The 24,902-nt window shown below is 59.6% G+C and overlaps 4 protein-coding genes across 7 annotated transcripts; 3 read left to right on the top strand and 1 right to left on the bottom strand.

Annotated features, from left to right (window-relative positions):
* Positions 1 to 2,067: 2,067 nt before the first annotated feature.
* Positions 2,068 to 13,254, bottom strand: BRD2 (bromodomain containing 2). 4 transcript variants are annotated; one of them, XM_032677703.1, is made up of 12 exons: positions 11,623 to 12,961; positions 8,719 to 9,025; positions 7,340 to 7,477; positions 7,114 to 7,255; positions 6,542 to 6,753; positions 5,879 to 6,271; positions 5,470 to 5,598; positions 4,877 to 5,125; positions 4,604 to 4,746; positions 3,732 to 4,042; positions 3,527 to 3,649; positions 2,068 to 3,194 (listed from the first exon to the last, which is right to left on the bottom strand). In XM_032677703.1, exons 1-12 carry the CDS (start codon positions 11,649 to 11,651, stop codon positions 3,064 to 3,066), a joined length of 2,307 nt encoding a protein of 768 aa, XP_032533594.1. In that variant the 5' UTR covers positions 11,652 to 12,961; the 3' UTR covers positions 2,068 to 3,063. The 4 variants fall into 4 exon arrangements, with proteins under 4 accessions (XP_032533594.1, XP_032533593.1, XP_032533595.1 ...); XM_032677702.1 differs by having other exon boundaries at positions 4,604 to 4,785; positions 11,623 to 12,959; XM_032677704.1 differs by lacking the exon at positions 3,527 to 3,649 and having other exon boundaries at positions 4,604 to 4,785; positions 11,623 to 13,254.
* Positions 13,255 to 14,733: 1,479 nt separating this feature from the next.
* Positions 14,734 to 17,238, top strand: LOC116781900 (HLA class II histocompatibility antigen, DM alpha chain). The gene is made up of 5 exons (XM_032677700.1): positions 14,734 to 14,905; positions 15,680 to 15,940; positions 16,411 to 16,692; positions 16,914 to 17,039; positions 17,121 to 17,238. Exons 1-5 carry the CDS (start codon positions 14,830 to 14,832, stop codon positions 17,123 to 17,125), a joined length of 750 nt encoding a protein of 249 aa, XP_032533591.1. The 5' UTR covers positions 14,734 to 14,829; the 3' UTR covers positions 17,126 to 17,238.
* Positions 17,239 to 18,162: 924 nt separating this feature from the next.
* On the top strand, positions 18,163 to 20,451 carry LOC116781901 (HLA class II histocompatibility antigen, DM beta chain). Its single transcript, XM_032677701.1, has 6 exons — positions 18,163 to 18,280; positions 18,598 to 18,879; positions 19,387 to 19,674; positions 20,014 to 20,133; positions 20,215 to 20,247; positions 20,354 to 20,451. Exons 1-6 carry the CDS (start codon positions 18,238 to 18,240, stop codon positions 20,362 to 20,364), a joined length of 777 nt encoding a protein of 258 aa, XP_032533592.1. The 5' UTR covers positions 18,163 to 18,237; the 3' UTR covers positions 20,365 to 20,451.
* A 719-nt stretch (positions 20,452 to 21,170) lies between these two features.
* Positions 21,171 to 24,422, top strand: RPS5 (ribosomal protein S5). Its single transcript, XM_032677706.1, has 6 exons — positions 21,171 to 21,253; positions 21,891 to 21,996; positions 22,510 to 22,719; positions 23,112 to 23,240; positions 23,789 to 23,887; positions 24,239 to 24,422. Exons 2-6 carry the CDS (start codon positions 21,892 to 21,894, stop codon positions 24,305 to 24,307), a joined length of 612 nt encoding a protein of 203 aa, XP_032533597.1. The 5' UTR covers positions 21,171 to 21,253; position 21,891; the 3' UTR covers positions 24,308 to 24,422.
* Positions 24,423 to 24,902: the final 480 nt, after the last annotated feature.

The raw sequence follows: 24,902 nt of genomic DNA, 5'->3' as shown, positions 1-24,902 counted from the left end.
TGCAAGTAGGCAGTGGGGGGTTAGAGCCCAGAGATGGAGGGAGGGCTGGGGTGCCAGCTTAGGGCTTGCCAGGGGTGTTTTGAAGGTAGTATGAGTGAAAAACAGAGTCCAGCAGCCCCCTAAATGCCTGTGAAGGCATCCACTGACTTTTCAGATGTGCCACTTAAGTTTTCCTCTCCTTCACCCAGATATTCTGTGCCATTGCAGCTGCAGTCTTTGGCTGCGGGCAGTGACCCTGGGTGGTTTACCTAAAGAGAAGGGAGACTGTTTCAGCTCTCCCCATCTCTCTGGGTGACTTTGGTTAGGGTTTCTTTACCGTGTCAGGGGGACAGGGTCTAAAGCAGAGTTGAACAGAACAGAGGCCAGAGGAGCAGAGCAAGAAGGTGGGTGGTCACCCGACATCAGCACAAAGATGTACGCCCAGTCCCCTCCCCTTCCCCTCCCAGTGTCCTTCCAGTTCCCATACTGGTCACACTGGAGTCGGTTCCGTTGCTGATTTGACCCCTTATTGATAACTGGATAATGGGGTCAAAGGTCACTTGTGGTGCTGGGGGGGGGTCCCAGCGGTCATTGGAGGGGTCTCAGGGGGGCCCAGGGCACACTGGGGGGGTCTCTGAGGGGGGGTAGTGGAGGCTCCTGGGAAGGTCTCAAGCAGGAAGGGGGGAGGGAGGGGGTCCCAGGGGATATTTGGGGTCCCTCAGGGGTTGGGGGGGCCGTGGCGAGGGCAGCCCCTGGGGGGCCTCTGACACACACCCCCCTCCCAGGGCTCATCTGTCACCTCTGACATCCCCTCCCCCCCGGGTCACCTCTGACCCCCCCGGTCACCTCTGACACCCCTCCCCTCTCCCAGACCACCCAAGACCTTCTGGGACCCCCCGGGGACCTCCCAATTCCCCCTCAGACCCCCGAGTAACCCCTGGGACCCCAATAACTGCCCCCCTGACCCCCCCCAAGCCCCCCCTGGCCCCCCCAAGCCCCTACCTGGGTGAAAAGGTGACTCAGGATCATTTTGGTCGTCGACCTCAGCGCCGAGTGTTGGGGGTGGGGAGGAAGCAACGCTGTGGGACCACCAGAGACAACCCCCCCCCAGGGATAAGCCTAATGCTAAACCGTACCCCTAATCCTAACTTTAAATCCTAACCCTTAACCCTAACTAACTGTAAATGGGTGTTGTAGCAGGTAATAGTAAGCCATCGTTCTCCTGCTAATGGGTAATTAGTTTTCTGGTGCTTTGAGATCGTTGTGGGAGGGGTCAAGGGGCTGAAGGGGGCATTATAGGATGGGCTGGGTTAAGGTTAGGGTGTGGTTTAGTCAGGTTTTTTCATTTAAGGTGTTTGATGTCATTGGGTTGAGTGGGGTTTTTTTGAGGTTTTATTTAAGGGTCCTGGGTGTTGTTTCGGTTGTGATTTGTGTGCTTTTTTTACATAATTTTTTTTTTTTAATTTTTGCTGTAATTCTTTTGCTGCGGCATTTTCGCTGTTTTTACCCCGCCGTGTAATTGTTTGTGCTGCAGTTCCCGCGCACTGTCAGCAGGTGCCAGCCCTCAACCCTGATTTCCGTGCAATGACCTTTCGTGCTCCCCAGGTGGCAGCGCTGCCCTGCAGTTATGAAATCGATCCTTCTAACGGCAGTTCTGTGCATTTATGCACCTCTTGTTCTGATAATGTTTTATTTTTTTTAAGGTGGTTTATGGCGTTATGCCCATTCTGAGGTGACGTGTGGTGCTGACGTTGGAGATTTTTGAATGGGATTCTGATCACTCCCAGTTTTTGCAAAATTAAGGAATGGGACACAGAGCTTTCCCAATTTGTGTCTGGGGGCTCAGGATCCTCCCAGTTTTTGCAAAATTAAGGAATGGGACACAGAGCTTTCCCAATTTGGGTCTGGGGGCTCAGGATCCTCCCAGTTTTCCCAAAAATTAAGGAATGGGACTCAGAGCATTCCCAGTTTTCCTAATATTGGTCTGGGGGCACAGGATCCTCCCACTTTTCCTCCAAAATTAATGAAAGGCACCTGTGGAATTCCCAACTTCCCCACCCCCCCGAATCACAACAGAAATCCTGGGAATTCAACTCGAATAATATTTTCTTTATTTACACGTCGAAAGAATTCCAAAGGTCGGAAAAACAAGATGAAAACACAACTCTACAGGGGCTACAGAGGGGGGGCGGGGAAAAGTGGGGGAAAAAAGGTGGGAAAAGCTGGGAAAAAGGGGGGGGAAGGGGGGGGGAAACCCCGAAGAAACAAACGGAAAACGGAGTAGAAAAAAATTGTACATTTTTCCAACGTAAAAAACAGGCCCTTCCCCCTCCCCCCCCCTCCGGAACATGCGGGGGGGTCTCAACATTCCCGGCACTTTTCCCACCCCCTCCCCCACTGCCCATCCTTTTTCCTCCCCAAAATTCCCAAATAAATTAACAATTAAAAAGGTCGAGGAGGGGGTTGAGTGACCCCTGCCCCCCACCATCCCAAAGAAAATCCACCTGGAGGATCCCAAACTTTGTCCCCCTCCCTTCCCCCTCACCCTCTTTTCCCAAGCTCTGGAATTGTCCAGCCCCTCCCCCACCAAGAGGCTTTTTTTAAATTTTTTTAATTACATTTTTCTAAAAAGTTTTTTTTAGGTTTTTTTTAACTTTTTTTGCTGTTTTTTTTCCTAAAAACTCTCCCTCCAACCCTCCCCCAAAAAAACCCCAACTTTTCTCTCCCCTTTTTTTTTGTCGGAAAAAATTCCAAGCCAGAAAAAAAAAAAACCAAACGAAAAAAAAAATCACCCAAAAAACCAAACAAACAAAAAAAACCCAACAAAAAAAAAAAAAACAGAACAAAACAAAAAATCAACAAAAAGCCCAAAAACAAACAGTAAAATTCCACTGGAGGAGGAAAATGGGATAATCCCAAAATTCTCAACCTCATCCCATGGGATCCTCCCCCCTCTTCTCCCGCATTCCCAAAGTCCATCGGTGCTGGAGGGGGGGTGGGAGTCACCCCAAAATCCAGGGGGGGGGGACTCGGGTCCGGTCCTGCGGAGCCCGGGAACTCCTGGGAATCCCTGGGAATTCCCAACTAACCGGAATCCGAGTCGCTGGTGTCGGAGGAGGAGGAGGAGGAGCTGGAGCTGCTGGAATCAGAGCTGGAGCTGGAGGCGGAAAGTCGGGAAGCTGCCACTTGTTGGGCGGATTCCGGCTTCTCATTGGCTGCAGGGGGGGAAATCGGGAATGAGTGGCAGGATCCGGCGGGATCGGCACCCCAGAAACCCATCCTGGCACCCGAAATCCCAATCCCAGAGCCCAGATCCCATCCTGGCACCTGAAATTCCATCCTAACCCCCATCCCAATATCCCAGACCTCCATCCCGATGCCCATTCCCAAAATTCCAGACCCTTCTTGGGGGCTTTTTTGGCAGAGTTCAGCTCTGACATCCCACCCCAACCCCCATCCCAGCCCCAAATCTCAACACCCCACCCCCCACGCCCACATCCCAGACCCCCATCCCAACATCCCAGTGCCCATTCCCAAGATTCCAGACCCTTCTTGGGGGGTTTCTTGGCCGAGTTCAGCTGCCCACTGACGTCCTGGAGACGCTTTTCCAGCTCCCTCTTCTTCTCCAGCGCCAGCTCCTCTTTCGTCTTCCCCACCGGCTTCTTCATGGCTGCAAAAAGAACCCCAGGAAAATCCCACTGGATCCACACCCCTCTGCCCCCCACAGATCCCCGGGACTCCTCCCCACTCACTCTCGCTGTAGGGTTTCCGAGGTTTTTTCCGGAGGCAGGACAGGACGTAACGCTCCAGCTCCCTCAGCGTGGAGGGTTTGAGGGTCTCGAAGTCGATCTCAATTTCCTCGGGATTGGAATCCCGCAGGGAAGGCTCCCGGGACTGGATGATGTGCACCACCCTTCCCAGTTTTTCCCCGGGAAGTTTGTTGATGTCCAGGCTCAGCTGGCGCTTCTCGTCGTAGGTCATGGGTTTGGATTCCTCCTCTTCCTCGGAATCGTAGAGGGATGGAGGGGCTGGCAGGGCAGGTTTGGCGGATTTCTTGGAATTCCTGGTGGGAAGAAGCACCCGGGGCTCCGTTGGCGTGGGCTCTGCTGGGGTTTTGTGGTTCCCAGGGAGCCTGTGGTAGTCCCACATGGATTTTGGAGCCCCATCCCGACATCCAAATCCCCCATCCCTACCTCCTGAACTCTCATCCCCACATCCAAAACCTCCATCCCGACATCCAGAACCTTCATCCCAACCCCTGGAACCCCCATCCTAACATCCAGAACCCAACATCCTGAACCCCATCCCAATGTCCACATCCCCCATTCCAGCATCCTCAACCCCCATCCCAGTATCTGGAAACTCCATCCCGGTTCCTAAAATTCCCATCCCAACACACAGAACCCCAATCCTAACATCTGGAGCTCCCTCCCAGCACCCTGAACTCCCATCCCAGCTCCCAAAATTCCTATCCCAACACCATGAACCCCATCCCAGTATCCAGCACCTCCATCCTGCCTCCCCAAATCCCCATCCGGGCACCCCAAACCCCGATCCCAACTTCCAGACCCCTTTGCCCCACCCTCCCCGGGCCTCCTTCCCACCATTCCCACCATCCCCTCACTTGGATCCGCCGCCGCCTCCGGCTTTCCGGGCCCTCCGGAGCTGCGCCTGCCTCGCCCTCGTCTCCTCGTCCCTCCCTTTGTGCTTCTCCGACTTCTTCCTCTTCCTCTTCTCCCGCTTTTTCTTGGGTTTGGACACGGGGCCCTGCGAGAGGGCAGCCAGCTGCTCGTGCACGGCCCGCAGCTGTAGGGGGGAGGAGACACCGGGGGGGGGGTCAGGGAGCTGATCCCGAGGGAATTCTGGCCGCGGATCGTTCCCTGGGACGGCCCCTCACCTGCTCCTGCAGCTCCGCCAGCCGGTTGGCTCGTTCCTCCTCGGAATCCGAGCTCTCCTCGCTCTCCGAGGAGCTTTCCGTGCTGGTCTCGTCGTCCTCGTCGTCTTCGTCGTCCTCGTCCTCGTCGTCCTCGTCGCTGGAAGATTCCTCGGAGGAGGATTTGGGAACGGGCAGCGGGGTGGACACAGAGGGAGCTCCGGCGTCCTGCGGCTCATCCGGCATTTTGGCGTAGCTGAACTCGAACACGTCCTGGAAGGGGGGGGGAAATTTGGGATCGGGGTGGGAGTTTGCGGTGGGGTGGGATGGTCTGAGGTCTGGTACATCTGCAATCCCCTCCTGACATCTGGGACCCCCATCCGACATCTGGAATCCCCTTTCCAGCGCCCAGGACCCTCATCCCAACCCTCAGAAACCCCATTCTGAAATTTGGGATCCCCATCCCAACATCTGAAAACCCCATCCTGGCTCCCACAATTCCCATCCCAACACCTGGAACCCCCATTCTGAACCCCATCCCAAAACCCTGAACCCCATCTCAGTATCCAGACCCCGCATCCCAACATATCCCGTATTTTAAGGGGGTTGGGAATGACCTGGAGCTTCCTGGCCATGGCCACCACGTCGTGGTCGGGCGGGTTGTACTTGTAGCAGTTGGAGAACATCAACCGCACGTCGGCCGCGAATTCCTGCGCGTCGTGGTAGTCCCGGTTCTCCATCTTCCTCTGGGGGGGCAAAAGGGGCAGGGATGACCCCCCAAACCACCCCAAATCCACCTTGGGGACCCCTCAAAACCTCCCTGTGATCCCCCTTGAGAACCACCCCCCCCCAAAAAAAATCCCAAAACCACCCCTTGGGGATGCCTCAAACCCCCCCGTGATTCCTCTTGGGAATCCCCCAAAACCCCACAAACCCCTCCTGTGTCCCTTCCCTCAACTCCCCCCGAGGTTCCCCAGAGGATTTTTGGGATTGCCGGCTCCAGGGGGGGGGTTCCAGAGCCCCCACCTTGATGGTGCTGAGATCCATGGGGTGCTTGATGATCTCGTGGTAGTCGTGGAGCCCCAGGGCCGAGGCGTCCACGGGCTTGTAGAAGGGCCACGCGTAGGCCGCGTGCTTCTTGGACAGCAGCTCCTTCAGGATCCCGTTGCAATACTTGAGCTGCTCCGAGAGCTTCCCCTTCTTGGAAGTTTGGTGCTGCTGGGAATCCGGGAGGTCCTTGCGGGGGGGTTTGATGGGGCGGCCGCTCTCGCGCCGGGCGGGGATCTTGGCGGGTTTGGGGGGGTCCGGGGGGGCTCCGGAGGCCGAGGGGGACGGGGAGGACTCGCCGCCGGTGCTGGTGGCGATGATGGCCGTGGTGGTGGGCGTGGTGGTGTCGGCTTTCCGCTTCACCCCCTTTTTCTGGGAAGAGGGAAGGTGGGATCAGAGAGGTCGAGAGGGGGAGGGTGGAAGGTGGACCGGCAGGTGGGACCCCCGTCCTCGCATCCAGGACCCCCGGGTTGATGTGTGGGACCCCCATCCCAACATCTGGAATCCCCATCTCAACATCCAGAAACTCCATCCCAGCACCAACATCCCTCGTCCCAGTGTCCAGAACCCCCATCCCAACACCCAGAACCTTCATCCCAGCCCCCTCGATCCCCCACATCCCATCTCCCCCCGAATTCCCACCTTGGCCACGGGCTGTGTGGGCGCGGGCGGGGCCAGGACGGCCGGAGCGTTGGGATGCAGGGATTTCAGGATGGGGGCGGAGATGACCGAGGGGTGGGGGATGTTGACGATGGTTGTGGGGATCTCGGGGGTCGTGGGGGGGTACACTGTGGGCTGGGACACCGAGGACACGGCCGGGACCTGCTGAGCCGCCGTCAGTCCCGCCAGGAGCGCTGCACACGGGGAGAGAAAAAAAACTGGGAATGTTGCTGTTATCCCAAGGGACACCCAGGGGAAAAGGGGCTGGGGCCCCCCGGGGGCCTCCCAAAGGATACAGGGAATACATGGAACCAAGGGTTGGAGACCCCCTGGGCCCTCCACTGTCATCCCGCTGTTCCCAAGGACACAGGGAACACCTGGAGATGGGGATTGGGGACCCCTAGGAATACCAGTGTTATCCCAAAGGACACCCTGGAATACTGGTGCCAGGTCTGGGGATCCCCCACCGTCACCCCCACCCATTCCCAACTTTTAGGGCCCCCCAACTGCCACCCCCACCCATTCCCAACTTTTAGGGCCCCCCTTTTCCTCACCTGCCGCCCTGGATGCCCCCTTTTTATGGCTGTTCTTGGCCACGGGCACCACGATCTCCTGCTCCTCCGGAGGCATCTGGGCCACCTTCTGCAGGAAGATCTTCTCCAGGGTCTGCGCCATCAGCACGATGTCATCCGTGGGCTGTGGGAATCGTTGGATCTGGAGTCAGGGAACGCCAGGCACGACTTTTGGGGGGTGCCAGGGGTGTTTTGGGGGCGGTCCCACCTTGTTGTAGATGTAGCAGTTGGTGAACATGGTGTTGAAGTCCTGCATGCACTCGGCCGCCCCCCAGTAATAGTTGTTCTCCAGGCGCCTCTTGATGGTTCCCATATCCATGGGCTGCTTGATGATCTTGTGGTAATCCTGGGAAAACAGCGACAACGGGGATCGGGGGGTCACAGCGGGGTCACTCGTGTTCAGCTGGGGTGGAAAGGGGGGAAGGGGAGGAATTCCCTGTGGATGTGGTGGGAATGACTGGGAATGCTGTGGGAAGCGGCTCCAAAGGGGGGGTTCGGGGTGGTCAGAGGGCTGGGAGCAGCTGGGAGGCGACACAGGGGTGGGAGTGGGAATTTAAGGGGGATTTGAGCTGAATTTAAGGGGAATTTAAGCTAAATTCAAGGGAAGTTTAAGCTAAATTTCAGGTGGAGGTGAATCCAACCTAAACTTGAGGTGGATTTAAGCTTAACTTGAGATAGGTTTAAGCTAAACTTGAGGTGGATGTAAACTAAATTTAGGAGAAATTTAAGATAAACTTGAAGCAAATTGAAGCTAAATTTCAGAGGAATTAAAACCATATTGAAGGTGGACTGAAGTTAAACATAAAGTGAATTTAAACTGAACTTAAAATAAATTGCATCAAAGTTTAAGGTGGTTTTAAGCCAAATTAAAGCCAGCTTAAAGGGAAACAGAAACTGAATTCAAGCTAAACTTAAGGTGGATTTATAACACGGGTTGAAACCAAATCTAAGGTGGATGTAAGCTAAACTTAAGATGAATTAAAGCCAAGCTTCAGCTGCATTTAAGCTAAACTTAAGGTGAGTTAAAGATAAACTTACCAAGAACCTAACCTAAACTTAAAGGTAAACTACAGCAAATTTAGAGTGAATTTAAACTAAACCTATCTTGACCTGAACCTAAATTGAAGGTGAGTTGAAGGGCAATTAAAATCAAATTTCAGGGGGCAATTTAAGCTGGGCTTAAGTCGAGCTTAAACCGAATGGGAACAGCAACCCCTCCGGTTTGAATTTACCTCCTCGGGCTTTAACTCCTTGGGCGCCACAGGTGCCTTAAATTTGGGGGCCTCGGGATGTCTTCTACAAACTCATGGATGGGAGACATCTGCAAAACGCATTCAGGGCACAAGAGATTAGGTCGGGAAGCGCCGGGAATATCCCTCATCCATAACTTTGTAGGGACATCGGGATCCGGGATAGCGGGAGCCCTGGGGGTGGATGTAGGATGGGACAACGGGGTGACACCTGTGGCCGAGCGGGATTAAAATAAAAGCTGGATCTACCTCTGCCTGAGTGGGATTAAGGACTGGGGGGAGGGGAGGGGTCGCACACCCACACGGAATTCCCGGCATTCCCACCCTCAGGAATTACCGGCAGGCCCAGCTTGACGGCGTCCACGGGCTGGCGGAAGGGCCACGCGAACTGGTGCTTCCACAGCGCCTTCATCACCACCTTGTGCAGGTACTGGAGCTGGTTGGTGATCCGGCCGGGTTTTTTGGGATTGGAAACCTCGGGAGGCGGCGGATTGGCCTGAGGGTTGGGAAGGGCGGGAGCCGAGGCCATGGTGGGGCTCTCGAAGCCCTCGTAGAGCAGCGAAGGTTTGCGGATCCGCTTCCCGGGAGTCGACTCCGTCGGCGTCGCCAGCGCCATGAGCCCGGCATTGCCCTCCCCCAGGAGCCTGCGAGGGACGGGAGAACACGTGGGATTCAGGGAGGGGATTCCCGGGAGAGTCCCGGAAGAACCGCTATGGAGCACCACCGCGTTCCCGTTACCACCGTCCAGATCTTTGGGGATGGGGGGGAGCTTCCCGAGGGAATTCTGGCCACGAACCCCCATGGATTCTGCCCAGGAGCTCCCATGGATTTCAGCCATGAACTCCCAGGAATTTCAGCCCTGAACCCCCATGGATTCTGCCTGGGAGACCCCATATTCCCCCCAGGAATTCTGTCCATGAAGTCCTGGGAATTTCAGCCCTGAACCCCCATGGACTTGGCCACAAACCCCCAGGAATTCCAGCCACGAACTCATGGGAATTTCAGCCCTGAACCCCCATGGATTTTGTTGTGAAGCCCCAGGAATTCTCCCCAGGAGCTCCTACGGATTCATTGCCCTTCCCCAGGATCCTGTGGGGAGGGGAGGAGACACACAGGGGTTAAGGGAAAAGGGGGATGGATCTGCTTCCCAGAATTCCCGGGAGAGAGTCCCGGAAGGAGCTGACACTGCTCCTTGAGCTGCTATCAGGGCCGAAGCAGCGCCGTTACCACTGTCCAGATCTTTGGGATGAAGAGGAGCTTCCCATGGGAATTCTGGTCGTGAACCCCCACAGATTCTGCCCTTGAGCTCCCATAGATTTCAGCTATGAACTCCCATGAATTTTGGCCATGAACTCCCAGGAATTCTGGCCATGAACTCCCGGGAATTTCAGACACAAACCCCCATGGATTCTGCATAGGAGCTCCCATGGATTTCAGTTATGAACACCCAGGAATTCTGGCCCTGAACTCCCAGGAAGTTCAACTCCAAACCCCCGCGGATTCTGCCATGAAATCCCATGTATTCCACCCATGAGCTCCTGTGGATTTCAGCCACAAACCCCCAGGATTCTGTCCACAAGCTCCCAGGAATTCCCAGGAATTGCACTGATTTCTGGGAAAAATCAGTGGTTTAGAGCAATAATCAGCATTTTAGAGCAACGACGGGTCTGAGGGTCCTGAAATATCCAGAAAAAAGGAAAATTACGGAAAACAAACCAGGAAATGCCACAGTGGCCATGGGGACCCCCGGGACACCACCACCAAGGTTTGGGGGGGATTCCCGGAACAGGGTCCCCCAGGACACAGATTCCAAGGCTCCAGGGACCCCCAGAACACCCCCATCAAAGCTCCAGGGACCCCCAGAACAACACCACCAAGCTTTGGGGGAGTCCCACAACAGGGACCCCCAGGACAGTGATTCCAAGGCTCCAGAGACCCCCAGGACACCAACACCAAGGTCTTGGGGGGGTCCCAGAACAGGAACCCCCAGGCACCAATCCAAAGGCTCCAGGGACCCCCAAGACTCCCCCAAAATTCCAGCTGTTCCCACAACCAGCTCCTGGCCAAGCTCTCGAGCCTCTCCCCCAGCTCAGCTTTGGGGGGGCTGGGACCTCCTTTTTTCCCTGAGCTGACCTCTGGGTGACCCCAGGAGTGTCCCCAAGGGCATGACCCCCACATGACAAGGACAGAGTGACCCCCAGGGCCGCTGTCACAGCTTGGGGGGGTCCCACAGTGTCACTGTCACAGCACGAGGCTCCCTCAGGGTCACAATGTCGGGGTCACATCCCGTGGGGGTCCCACTGTATTGGGATGACACAACCTGGGGGTCCCACGGTGACACTGTCACGACACTGGGGTCCCACTGCACGGGGGTCCTACAGTGCCACAACGTGAGAGTCCCACAATGACACTGCTATGGCTTGGGGGTCCCACGGTATCACAACATGGGGGTCTCAACATGGGGATTCCATAGAAACACTGTCACAGCTTGGGGTTCTCAGTGACACAATGTGGGGGTCCCACCATGACACTGTCAGAGCATGGGGGTCCCATCATGTGGGGGGTCCCACCATGACACTGCCACATCTTTGGGGTCCCGCAGCGTGACAACATGGGAGTCCCACTGTGTTGGAGTGACACAACCTGGGGGTCCCACAATGACACCTCCCCACCCTGTGGAGGTCCCACAGTGCCAATATCATGACGTGGAGGTCCCACAATGACACTGTCACAGTGTGGGGGTCCCAACTTGTGGGGGTCTCACAGTGACACTGTCACAATACGGGGGTCCCACTGCATGGGTATTCCAGTGTCACAGGGTGGGGGGGCCCACAGTGACACAGTCACAGTAGGGGGGTCCCACTGCATGGGTATTCCAGTGTCACAAGGTGAGGGTCCCACAGTGACACAGTCACAGTAGGGGGGTCCCACTGCATGGGTATTCCAGTGTCACAAGGTGAGGGTCCCACAGTGACACTGTCACAGTACGGGGGACCCACTGCATGGGTATTCCAGTGTCACAAGGTGGGGGGTCCCACCTTGCGGGGATCCCACAGTGACACAACACGGGGGTGACAAAACACGGGGGTTCCACTGCGTGGGGGTCCCACAGTGCCACTTCACGACCTTACCAACACCAAGCCCCAACCACACAACGCACCCTCCTCCTCCTCCACGAAACCCCAAAACGCGCCCTTCCCACCCCAAAACCCGTTTAGTTCCCCCCGCACAAAGCACCTACTTGCTCTGGGGATTCACATTCTGCAACATCCCGACGGCTCCGTGCGCGGCCCGCGGGCCCTCGTCTCCTCTTCCTCCTCCTCCTCCTCCTCCTCCCGCCGTCTCCTCCGACGACCCCCCCACTTTGCCCGGCCAAAGCTCCGCCGCTCGCGGCCCGGTGGGGGCCCCCCCCCGTCAGCGCATCCCCGGCGGGATGAGGACGGGGAGGGGGTCGGGAGGCGAGCCAGGAGCCCCCCCTTTCCTCTATCTAATTAATTTTCCCTCAGGAGACGATGCCGGGACCCTCCCACGGCCTCAACATCCACGGGCGCGGCGAAAATGGCGGCGAGCGCTGAGGGGATGCAACGGGGGGGTACTGGAGGGGAGCGAGGGGGTCCCCTCTTCGGAGCTTCACCGGGAGGCACAAACCCTTCGCGACGCGCTCGATACAACCCTCGGCGAGTCGCTCGGAGCCCGGAGCACCCGCAAGGACCGCAGACGAGGCGCTGAGCCGCGGGGAGGCCGGTGGATGACGGCGGATCGACGGGATCAGCGGCCGCGCTCCATCTTGGCTCGCTGAGGGAGGTGGAGGGGGGGAAGGAGGAGGAGGACGAGGAGGCGGCCGCTCGCCGCCGGTGGCCGCAGGCAGGGGTCGCTGCGGAGGCCGGGGAGGGTTTCCCCCCCTCGGAGCTCCTCCGGGGGGATGGAGCCGAGAGAGGTTGGTTGCTTTTTTTTTTTTTTGAAGGGGCCGCCCCTCTGCGCGCTCTCTCTCGCTCGCTCTCTCTGCCGCGGCCCGACCAGCTCCGTCCCCTCGTCCACCGCGAAATGGCGCCGCTCGGCCTGCCCCCGCCCGCCCTTATATAGACGCGACCGACCTCCCCATTGGCCGCCGACACCGCTGACGTCACGAACCCGCCCCTCCCCGCCCAACCGTAGCCTCATTGGGCGGTGGCACTTCCAACATCGCGCTCTCATTGGCCGACTGGCGCGTCAATCACCCCTACCTCCACCCGTGCGGCCCCGCCTCCCCGCGCGGCTTTTCCGCCCGGCGCCTTCACTGAGAGCGGGCGGCGCCCTCGACGCCCATTGGTCGGCGCCACCGCCCGCCGCTCGGTGGTTGGCCCAGGGGCAGCGAGGTGGGCGGGGAGAAGGGCGGCGGTTGGCGCTGAGGGGAGGGGGGGAAAGAGGCGCCGCCATCTTGAATGGCGGCGGCGGCCGCGAGCGGGCGAGCGGACAATGACCGCGGCCCTCCCGGGCGGCCTCTCCACGTCCCCCCTTCTCCTCCGCTCCACCGAGCACCATGGGAACCCCCATTCCGCCCTCACCCCCCTCGCGGCGCTCGCGAACTCCTTAACACTCACTTGACCCGCGCACCACCCCCTGCCCCCCCCGCTCTCCACGGGTTCCCAGGGGTCGCCAACGCCTCCCTGGTCACACGCGGGACACCACAACCCCCACGGACGCGCCGCTGCCGTGGCCGCCAGCCCGGGTTAAGCCGCGATAAACCTCTCCCCTCCAATCCCCCCACACTTCTCACCCCGCAACCCTAAGGGCCCCGCGCCCGCGGGAGGGGCTTCAGCGCTCGCTCCCCCGCACGGGAACCCCCCAAACCCCTTCATGGAATGTAAAGGGGTCGCATTCTTCAATTCTTCCCAGCCTCCCCCCCCCTCCGAACTCCACAGGGCTCGTGGAGATCTCCGAGTCCCGTGCGATCCCTCCCTTCCCCACCACCCCCCCCAACGCCGTGACACAGCACTTGGGGCCGCGCCCGTCGCCGCCGCCCCCGCGCGAACACCCAAACATGGCGCTTTTCGCCCCAAACCACCGCCCCCGCCGCGCGCACAAAGCCGGGCCCCCAGCTGTCAATCAAGGCGACCCGCACCTCCCATTGGTTGAAGTGAAACCCGAGGGGCGAGATATCGCTTGATGGACAGCTCGCCGCCCCCACGTGACCTCCCCCCGCCCCTCACCGTCGGGGAGGGGGCAGGGCGAGGCCGCCCCCCCCCAAAAAAAAACTTCCCCAAAAATCACTCACCTGAGGGGCCCCCGCGCCTGGCCGCCACCCCCGCGCCCGGCCCCGCTTCATCCGCGCCCCTCCCGCCCCGAAAAGCCCCGTTTTGGGGGCAAAAAAGGTGAAAAAAAACCATCCCGGGGCAGAAAAGGGAGCCACGCGCTACGTCACCCGCGCCGCGATTGGCTGCCCGCGGTCACGTGCCCTCCCCGCGGCTCCCACGGGCCCACATTCATGGGGCCCCCCCTAGGGGCTCCGCGGGGTCTTAGTGCCCCGCGCATGCGCAGTGCGGTCCCGCTGCAGCGGTGCGGGGGGACCCACGGAGGTCTCGTGGCGGGGGGGGGCGGGGGCGGTTCCACGACATTCCAGGGGGGGGTTCCACGACATTCCAGGGGGGTTCCACGACATTGCAGGGGTGACCTCACGAGAGTCCGCGACATTCCAGGGGGGCAGCGCTGGGATCTGGGGGGGGGGGGGGGGGGTGTCAGGTGAGGGGCACCCACGAGGGATAGGGGGGTCCACGATATTCCAAGGGGGCAGCGCTGGGATCTGGGGGAGCGTCAGGTGGGGTGGGAGGGGTGTGGGGGCACCCGCGGGGGTCCCTCGGGGCACCCACGGGGTAATTTGGGCTCCCGAGTATTCCGGGGTGACCCCACGGGTGTCCACGACATCCCAGGAGTGCCCCACTGGCACCCGTGGGGGGGTCAGGTGAGGTGCGAGGTGTGGAGGGCAGTCACGGCGGGTTTGGGGGGGGCGCGAGATGACCCCACGGGTGTCCACGGTATTCCAGGGCTCCCTCCCGAACCCCCGCGCACCCGTCGGTGCCCCCTAATTATCACGACACCGCTTAATTAACCACTGTGACGTCCCCCCCGCGTGTCAGGACGGAGGAAAAAGCTTTGGGGACCCCCCTTCAAGTTGGGGGACCCCCAAGCTTTGTCCCCCCTCCTGACACGCGGGGGGGACGTCGCGGGGATCCTCCTGTGAACCCCTCGGCGACTCCGTGGCTCTGTCACCTCAACCGCGCTCGCCTTGAGGCTTCTCCACCCGGCAACAAGTGACGCGGCGCCAACAGAGCGCTTCCATTGGTCAGCGCGTCCGGGGGGGCGGGGGTTTGGGAGGAGGTTTTTGGGGGCTTTGGGGAAGAGTTTTTGGGAGGGTTTGGGGGAGTCACGCGGCGGGGCCTCCCCACCCCAACTGTGGCCTCACGGCGCGGGGATGGGCGGCAGTTTTTGGGGGCTCCTGGCCCCGCTGCTCGGGGGGCTTTTGGGGGTCGCCGCCGCCGTCACCCCCGGTAGGAAGGGGAAGGGGAGAGGGGGAGGGAGGGAGGGAGGAGGGGAGGCTTTGGGGGTAGGGGGGGTGAGGGGGTGATCCCCTGCTCGCAACCGGCTGTGTACCCCTGCCTGTACCTCTGCCTGTACTTCTGGGTTATCCTGCCTAAATCCCTGCCTGTACCTCTTCCTTTACCCCGGGTTATCCCCCCTAAATCCTTGCCTGTATCTCTGCCTGTACCCCCGGTTATCCCCCCTAAATCTCTGCCTGTACCCCCTGCCTGCACCCTGTTCCTCCTTCCCTGTTCCTCCTTCCCTCCCCTTTTTCTGTTCCCTCTTCCTTGTTCCCCTTTTTCCTGTTCCCCTTTTCCCTCCCCCTTTTCTTCCTTTTTTTCTCCCCCTTTTTTCTACTCCTTTTTTTACTCCTCCAAACCGCCTCAAATCCCCCCCCAAACTACCCCAATTCCTATCCAAATCCCCCCAGCACCCCCCAAATCCCCCCCAAATCCTTCCCAATCCCCCGTAAACTTCCCCAGTCCCCCCCAAAGTCCCCCAGTTCCCCCCCAAATCCTCCCTAATTCCCCCCAAAGTCTCCCAGTTCCCCCCAAATCCCCCCTGGATCCCCGAACCTACCCCAATTCCCATCCAAATCCCCCCAGGACTCCCTCAAATCCCCCCCAAACTCCTGCAATTCCCCCCAACGTCCCCTCCAAATCCCACCAAATCCCCCCTGAACCCCCTCAAATCCCCCTAAATCCCCCCCAAATCCCCCCAACTCCCCCCTGTGCCCCCCCCAGAGCCCCCCACCCACCTCCTGGCCGAGGTTCTCACCTGCCAACCGGACACCCCTTCCCTGGACCTTTCCCTCACCTTGGACGGGCAGCGACTCTACAGCTTCGACTTCCCGGGATCCCGGTGGCTCCCGGCACTCCCGGACCTGCCCCCGCTGCCCCCAGACCTGGAGACCCCCCCGGAGCTGCGCCTGGACGTGGAGCTGTGCCGGGGTGTCCTGGACGGGCTCGGCCGCTCGGCCACCGGGGTCCTGCCCCAGGCCAGGGGTTGGTGACAGAGGGGACACCGGGGGTCGATGGAGCACCGTCCTGCTGGGGGGGATGGCGGATGGAGGAGGAATTTGGGGGGGGTGAGGGGGGTGGCACCCCCAGGTCAGTGGATCCGTGGATTCCCAGGTGTCCCCCAAGAAGATGGGGATGAAAGGATGGAAGAACTTGGGGGAAGAAGGGATGGAGACGAGGGAAGAACTTGGGGGATGGAAGAAATTTGGGGGTGGGAGGGATGGAGGAACTTGGGGAGGGAAGGATGGAGAGAATGGGAAAACTTAGGGATGGAAAAGACCTGAATTCAGAAAAAAAACCCCTGGCTTCAGCGAAAAGCTCAACCCTGAGGCTGGGATTGGAGGTTCCCCCAGCCCTGGAGCCCCCAAGGTCAGGAATCGGGGCGGGACGTCCCTTTGGGATGGGACCCTTTGGAGGTCCCATCCCACCGTTTTTACGGGATGCAATCCCCGCAGGAATGCCGGTGGCCCAAGTGTTCCCGGCGCTGCCGCTGGCGCTGGGCGAGGCCAACACCCTGCTGTGCCTGGTGGAGAACGTCTTCCCGCCGGCCCTGGACGTCACCTGGACCCGGGGGGGTGTCCCCGTCACCCGGGGGGTCACCCAGGGGCCCTTCACCCCCACCCCGGAGCTCACCTTCTGGACCTTGTCCCGCCTGGAAGTGACCCCAGAGCGCGGGGACGTCTTCGCCTGCCTGGTGACCCCCCGGGGGGACAACGCCTCGGTGGTCACCTACTGGGGTGAGAGGGCGGCACTGGAGGGGGGACACCACGGTGTGGGGGACACACCTGGGGGGGTCCTGGTTCTGGTCCCAGTCCTGGTTCTTCTGGTCCTGGTTCTTCTGATCCTGGTCCTGGTCCTGATCCCAATTCGGGTCCTGCTCCTGGTCCTTGTCCCCGTCCTGCTCCTGCTCCCAACCCCAACGCCGCTGCCTCTCCTGAGCCGTGTCCCGTTCCCGCAGTGCCCCCGGAGCCTCTGGAGGTGCCGGAGCTGCCGATGGTGCTTTGTGGGGCCGCGATGGCGCTCGGGGGGGTCCTGGGGCTCCTGGGGCTCTCCCTGCTCCTGCTCTCCCGGACAAATCCCCAAGGTACGTTTTGGGGGATCCCCCAAGGGGAGGGAGGGGCCTCGGGAATGTCCCTGACCCCCCTCTTTGTGTCCCCTCCCGCAGGTTGAGCAGACGACAGAGAAGCTCCACGTGGGAATCTGGGAGGGGGACGAAGAACTGGAATGTTCCCGACCCCCAATTCCCATCATCCCAAATAAACTCTCCCCTTGGTTACGGCTGAGCTCGTGTCCTCGTGTGTTCATCCTGTTCCAAAGCCATTCCTGGACTTTTTCCACTGGGAAAGGCGGGATGTGACCCCTTGGTGGCTGATTTTGGGGTTCATCCTATTCCAGAGCCATTCCCAGAGGCTTTCCCAGCTGGAAAAGGTGGCCGATCTTGGGATTTATCCCAAATCCAGAGCTGTTTGCAGAGCTGTGTCCCAGTTTTCCCACTGGGAAATGTGGGATGTGGCCCACTGGTGGCTGATCTTGGGATTTATCCCATTCCAGAGCCATTCCCAGAGTTTTCCCACTGGGAAAGGTGGCATGTGACCTGTTGGTGGCTTCTCCAGTCCTGATCCTGGTCCTGGTCCCAATCCTTGTTCTGGTCCTAGTCCTGGCTCCAGTCCTGATTCTGATCCTGGTCCCAGTTCTGCTCTTGGTCCCAATCCTGGTCCTTGTCCCAGCCCTGATCCTGGTCCCAGTTCTGATCCTGGTCCTACTCCTAGTCCTGCTTCTGGTCCTGATCTTGGTCTTTGTTCCAGTCCTGATCCTGGTCCCAGTCCTGATCTTGATCCTGAGACCAGTCCTGAGTCCTGGTCCTGGTCCCTAGTCCTGGTCCCAATCCTGATCCCAGTCCTGATCCTGGCCCTGGTCCTGATCCCAGTCCTGGTCCTGATCCTGATCCTAATCCCACTCTCAGTTCTGCTTCTGGCCCTGATCCTGGTCCCGGTCCTGATCCTGATCCAGGTCCCAGTCCTGATCCTGATCCCAGTCCCGGTTCTGCTCCTGGTCCCGGTCCTGCCCCCGCTCCCGCTGCTGATCCCGGTCCTGGTCCCATCTAAGTCCGGCCCGCGGCGGCCTCGGGCGGGTCCTGCCCGGCAACCGGTGACGCGCCTCGGCCGCCGCCGCTCATTGGCTGTGCCGGGCCCGCCCCGCCCTTGGGCGGGGTTTAAGGGCTCGGGCCGGACTGGGGGGTCCGGGGCGGTCTCAGAGCGCGGCCGGACCCCCCGAACTCCGCGATGCTGGTGCTGCTCGTCCTGGTCCTCGGGACCCCCCGCGCAGGTGGGATTTTGGGGGGGATTTTGGGGGGCAAAGGGGGGTGTTTTGGGGGAGCTCAGTCCTGTGGGACCGCGGATTTGGGGGGAGTGGAACAAGGGGGGGTTGAGGGGATTCATTTTATGGGGGCAAAGGGGTGGGTTTGGGAAGTCCCAAACCCGCGGGCTCCAAATCCCCCCAAATCTCCCCAAATCTCCCCCTATATCCCCCCCAAGTCCCCCCATATCCCACTCAAACACCCTCAAACTTCCCCAAATCCCCCCAAACCGCCCCAGATCCCCTCAAATCCCCCCTAACCCCCCCCCAAATCCCTCCCCCCACAGGCGCCTTCGTGGTCCAGGTGGCCAGTGAGTGCCCCGTGCCGGCCACCAACGGCTCCTTCGACCTCACCCTCCTCTTCAACAAACTCCCCCTGGTCTGCGTGGACTCCCAGGGCCCCCCCAAATTCGTGCCCTGCGGGGGGGGGGGTCCCCTGGAGCCCATCGGGGCCCAACTGGCCAAGACGCTCAACGGGGACCCCCAGTGGGGGGAGAGGCTCCGGAAAAGGGGGAAGGTCTGCACCCAACTGCCCCCAAAAGTGTGGGGGGACACGGCCCAGAGGAGGGGTGAGAGTCTGGGGGGGATTGGGAATGAGAGAATCGGGAATGGGGGGGTATGGAAGGGATTCCATGGGGGCGTTGGGAGTGGGGGGATTGGGAACCAGGGGAGTGGGACTGGGGGAGGATTGGGAATGGGAGAACTGGGAATGGAGGATGGGAATGGAAGGATTGAGAACAGCGAGGTGGGAATGGGGAATTGGGGATGGGGGTTTTATGGGGGGATTTGGGAATGAGGAGATTGAGAATGAGGGTTGGGAATGGGGGGAATTGGGAATGGGGGGGTATGGGGGATTGGGAATGGGGGGGATTGGGAACAGGGGGGTTTTATGGGGGGGATTCCATGGGGGTCTTTGGGAACGGGGGGGGATTAGAAATGAGTCCCCCCATGAGGTTTATGGGGGGATTGGGAACAGGGGGCTTCACGGGGGGATTCTGGGGGGATCTGGGAAGGGGATCAGCTCTCCCTAACCTCATCCCACCCCCCCATCCCCCCAACCCCCCCCTTTATCCCAGTGCCCCCCAAAATCTGCATCGTCCCCTCGGCGCCAGGGAACGCCCAGACCCCCCTTGTCCTGACGTGCCACGTGTGGGGCTTTTACCCCCCCGAGCTGAGCCTGGCCTGGCTCAGGAACGGGGTGGTCCTGGAGCCCCAGGGCCCCCCCGGGCCCCCCCCAATCATCCCCATGGGGGACTGGAGCTACAGGAGCGAGGGGACCCTCGAGGTGACCCCCGAGCCCGGGGACACCTTCACGTGCTTGGTGCAGCACCCGAGCCTCAAGCAGCCCCTCCTGGAGGACTGGGGTGAGCATCTGGGGGCTTGGGGGGGTTTTGGGGGGGGGCCACCCCACTGGTGGGTGGTTTGGGGGGGGTAAAGTCACCCCAAATCCTCCTGGAACACCTCAAATCTTCCCAGAACCCACCAAAGGCACATACAAAAAGCCCATTAGACCCCCCAGGACCCTCCAAATCCTGCCAGAACCTCCCAAAGATTCACCTCAAAATCTCATCAGACCCCCCAAAAATCATCCCAGACCCCCCAAAAGTCTGTAAGACCCCCCCAAAACACCCCATAACCCCCCGGCCCCCCTAAACCCCTTCCCAGCCCCCCCAAACCCCCCTAACCCCCCCATCCTACCTCAGCTCCAGGCCTGTCCCCACGGCTGTCCCTGCTGGTGGCCTTGGCTGCCCTGGCCATGGTTTTGGGACTCCTCCTCTTCTCCTTCGGCCTCTGGAGGTACCAGAAGAAGGCCCCAATTCCAGGTGAGACCCTTGGGGGCCACAAGAGGGGGTGGTCTTGGTGTGACAACCCCCCCCTGAACACCCTGTCCCCCCTCTTTGCAGGTTACACTCCTCTGCCAGGTGACAACTGTGCAGGTAAAGGACACCCCCCCACCCCAAATGGTCCCAAATGGCCCCAAATGGGGGGCCCCTAGCCCCTCTGGGGATGTCCTCCCTTCTGCCACCCCCTGTCCCCCTCCAGGCAGCATCTGAGGACTCCCAGGACTCCCAGGACAGCGACATTGAGTCTGTGACAGACTCCAAGCCCCCCAACCCCCCAAAATGTCCCAAAATGTCGCCCAAAATGTCCCAAAATGTCGCCCAAAATGTCCCCCAAAAAAGGAAATAAAGATGCTCGTTTGTAACAAAGTCATTTTGGGGTTGGCTGTGACCTTAGGGACACTTGTACGACACACCCCACACCCCCTAAGGGGGGTGCTCGACTTTCCTTTGCCCTTTTTCTTGCCTTTTTCACCCCAGAAACCCCTCGAGAGATCTGCCTAGCAACCGGTGACGTCACGGGAGACGCGGGCCTTGATTGGCCTATGGGAGGCGGCCCCGCTCCTTGTCCACCCGCGAGAGCCCCGTGAGGCTTTTGGGGCTTCCTGACGCGACTCTCTCCCCTCCACGCGTATTTATGCCCCTCTATAGGGTCACTCTGTGCCTCCCACGCCTGTTTTTGTCCCTTTATAGTGAGTTTTTACGCCTCTCGTGTGGGCGAGAGCGCTCAAGAAATATGGCGGACATGGCTTCATGGGCATGCTGATGAGACTCCCCCCCTTTGGCGCCTTTAGGGTTCCCTGATCCCACTCTGTCCCCTTCGCGCGTGTTTTTAGCCCTCTACTGTGAATTGACTCCGCTTCATGGCGGCAAGCACCCTCAACAGATATGGCGGCGTGTGGGCGAGCGCCCTCAACAAACATGGCGGCCGCAGCATGCGCATTGAGGCCAGTGTAGGCGCAGTGAGGGCAGGAAGGGCGGAAAGAAACGTCACGTTGAAGTTTGCGCATGCGCAGCCGGAAGCGAACCCGAGCCCTTCCATAAGAGGCCGGGAAGCCCCATCGGCCTTCCTTTCCTCGGTCGGAGTCAGGACCGCCGCCATGTGAGCGGGGAAAGGGGGGAAAAGCGGGAATTCTGAGGGGAAAAGTGGGATTTTTGAGGGGGAAAATGAGATCGGGGGGTGAGGGGGAGTCCTGAGAAGGGATTGAGGGGGGTTCGAGGCCGGGGGGCTTTCGGGGAGGGGAGAAAAAAGGGTTTGAAGGGGGAGTTGGGGGGAGGGGAAGTGGATCCTACCGGTTTTCCTGGGATTTAATTGAAGGGGTTTGGTCGGGATTTGCAGGGTTGAGGGATTTGGGGCAAAGAAGGGAGCAGAGCTGGAATGGGGGATAAAAATGTGGGAAAAGGGAGACAAAACTGAGGGAAAAGGGAGATCCAGAGTGGGAATGGGGGTAAAAACTGTGGGAAAAGGGGGATAAAATTGTGGGAATGAGGGGAATCCACGGCGGGAAATGAGAGATTCAGAGTGTGAAAGGGGAGAAGAGGAATCCACGGAGGGAAAACGTGAAAAGAGTGGGAAAATAGGAATCTAGATTAGGAAACAGGGATAACGGTGGGAAAGGAGAGGAAAATGAGGGATCCAGAGCAGGAAAGGGAGGGATCCCAGTGCGACCCCGTTTTCCAAGCCCTTTCCCTGCCCCTTTTCCCACGTTGATCCCATGTTTTTCCGTGTTTTTTTCCAGCATGACCGACTGGGAGACGGCGCCAGCCGTGACCGAGACTCCGGATATCAAACTTTTTGGGAAGTGGAGCACGGACGATGTGCAGATCAACGACATCTCCCTGCAGGTGACCCGGAATTCTGGGGGTCCTGGAGAGCCAGAGGAGGCTCCATAGCGGGAGAAAAGTGGGAATGCTGGGGATCCAGGAGGGGAAAAGGGGGGGGTGTGAAGGATGGGCAGATCAATGGCATCTCCCTGCAGGTGACCTGGAATTCTGGGGGGCCAGAGGGGGAAAAGGGGAGTCCAGAGGAGGAAAAAAGTGGGAAAAGAAGGATGCAGAGTAGAAAAGAGGAACGCAGAGTGGGAAAAGACAAGGAAAAGGGAGGGGAAAAGGGGGATCCAGGGTGGGAAAGAGAGAAGGGAAAGAGTGGGGAAAAGGGTGGGGAAGGAAGCGTCCAGAGAGGGAGAAAAGTGGGAAAAGAAGGATCCGGAATAGAAAAAAAGAATCCACGATGGACAAAGAAGGATCCAGAGCGGGCAAAGGAGACTCCAGAGCAGCACAGCGGGCTCGTGTCTGCGTCCCTACGGAGCGGGGAGGGTCCGTGCCCCTGATGGCCCGGAATTGCCGTTGTTCCCGCAGGATTACATCGCGGTCAAGGAGAAGTACGCCAAGTACCTCCCGCACAGCGCCGGGCGCTACGCGGCCAAGCGCTTCCGCAAGGCGCAGTGTCCCATCGTGGAGCGCCTCACCAACTCCATGATGATGCACGGCAGGAACAACGGCAAGAAGCTCATGACCGTCAGGATCGTCAAGCACGCCTTCGAGATCATCCACCTGCTCACCGGCGAGGTGGGAATTCCGCGGGAACGCGGGCGGGGGGAGAAAACCAAACCCGCCTTGGAGGTCGCGACGCGCGGCTTCGGGATCGTCCGGGGGACGTGGGAATTCCGTGGGAACACGGGGGGAAATGGGTCGGATAATGGGAGGAGGCTCAGGACCGTGGAGTGGGACTTTGGGATCATCCAGCTGCTCACTGGGGAGGTGGGAATTCCGTGGGAGTTGTTGGGATTCCGGGCGGGGGAAAAATCCCCTTTGTGGTGGTGGAACGCAGCTTTGGGAGGTGGGAAAGACACGGGAACTGGGGGGGGGGGGGGGTTGGGGTTCCAGGAGAGGGTTTTTTTGGGATCCGGGAGGAATGTTTTGGGATCTGGAGGATCTGAATTCCCAGTTTTTCCCCCCAGAACCCCCTCCAGGTGCTGGTCAATGCCATCATCAACTCGGGGCCCCGCGAGGACTCGACTCGGATCGGCCGCGCCGGCACCGTCCGGAGACAGGCCGTGGACGTGTCCCCCCTGCGCAGGGTCAACCAGGTACCCCAGAATTCCCAAAACTCCCCAGTCCTGGGATCCCCCAGTCCCAGAATCACCAAATCCTGGAATTCCCAAATCCTGGGATCTTAAATCCCACAATCTAGGGATCCCCCCCAGTCCCGGGATCCCAAATACTCCAATCCTGGAATGCGTCAATCCCAGAACCCCCACATTCTGGGACCCCAAATCCCCAAGACTCGGGATCCCACAATCCCAGGATCTCCCAATCCTGGGATCTCAAGTCCCACAAACCCCTAATCTTGGAACCCCAAATCACCCAATCCTGGGACCTCAAATCCCGGGATCCCAGAATCCCCAAATCCCAGGGGGCTCCTTAACCCTGTTCCCAGAGGGTTCCCGTTCTCCCTGTTCCTGAGGAGATCCCATTATCCTTTCTTCTCCTTTTCCCCACTTCCCCCCAATCTCTCCCTCATTCCCACTTTTCCCCCCTCATTCCCATATTCCCCCCCCCAACACCCAATTTCCTGCCCCATTTCCCTCCCTGATTCCCACTTTTCCCCCCTCATTCCCGGTTTTTCCCGTTCCAGGCCATCTGGCTCCTGTGCACGGGCGCCCGCGAAGCCGCTTTCCGGAACATCAAAACCATCGCCGAGTGTTTGGCTGATGAGCTCATTAATGCAGCCAAGGTACCCCAAACACCCCGAAACCGCCCCAAAAACCTGCTCCAGGCCTTCCCAAATAACTCCCAAATCCCCAAACCCCCCCCAGAGCCCCCCAAAAAACCCCAAAACCGCCCCAGAAACACTCCCCCAACTCACCCCCAGACCCCTCAAAACCACCCCCAACCTCCCCCCCAGACCCCAGATTCCAAGGACAGGGAATTCCCAGATCCCTGAATTTTTGGAGGGGAGGGTCAGAATGAACACCCAGATCCCCCAAACCACCCCTCAGACCCCCCAAAGCCCCTCAAAATCCTCCCCAGCCCCTCCTCAATCCCCTTTTCCCGCTTTTCCAACCCCCTTTTCCCACTTTTCCAGGGCTCTTCCAACTCCTACGCCATCAAGAAGAAGGATGAGCTGGAGCGTGTGGCCAAATCCAACCGTTAGAGACCCCCTGGAATGGGGGGACCCCTCCCCAAATAAATCCACGTGTTCTCTGATCCCCCCTGCCTGTCCTGGGGGTCAATTCCCAACCCCCTCCCAAAAATTCAGGATCTGGGAATTCCTTGTGCCTGGAATTTGGGGTCTGGGGGGGTGTTTTGGGGGCAGGGCATTTTTGGGGATATTTGGGTGTTAATTCCAACCCCCCTCCCAGAAAACCCAGACTTTGGGAACGCCCAAAATCTGGGACCACCCTTTCCCGAACCACTTCCCAACCCATCCCAGAATTCCTGAGGCCCTTAAAACTCTGGGATGTGGCTCCGGGACCCCCCAAATCCCAAAACAGACCCCCCACCAATCCCTCTGGATCCTGTTTTCCCTGGAAAACACCACACGAGACACTTGGGAAGAAGGAAAAGAGTCCGGTTTTCCCAGTAAAGTGCGGCTGTACAGGAGGGGCCGGACCCGGATACAGCAGTCTGGGAATTCGGGAATTCTCTGGACACATGGAATTCCATCCAGATGATCCCACTGGATCCACCCCCATCCCAAAAACCCGCCCTCTGGATCCGTCCCATTCCCGAGGGATTGGGAACAACAC

The sequence above is a fragment of the Chiroxiphia lanceolata genome, unplaced genomic scaffold, assembly GCF_009829145.1.
Source record: "Chiroxiphia lanceolata isolate bChiLan1 unplaced genomic scaffold, bChiLan1.pri scaffold_86_arrow_ctg1, whole genome shotgun sequence".
Taxonomy (NCBI): Eukaryota; Metazoa; Chordata; class Aves; order Passeriformes; family Pipridae; genus Chiroxiphia; species Chiroxiphia lanceolata.
This window is presented reverse-complemented; position numbering and strand designations above follow the sequence as displayed.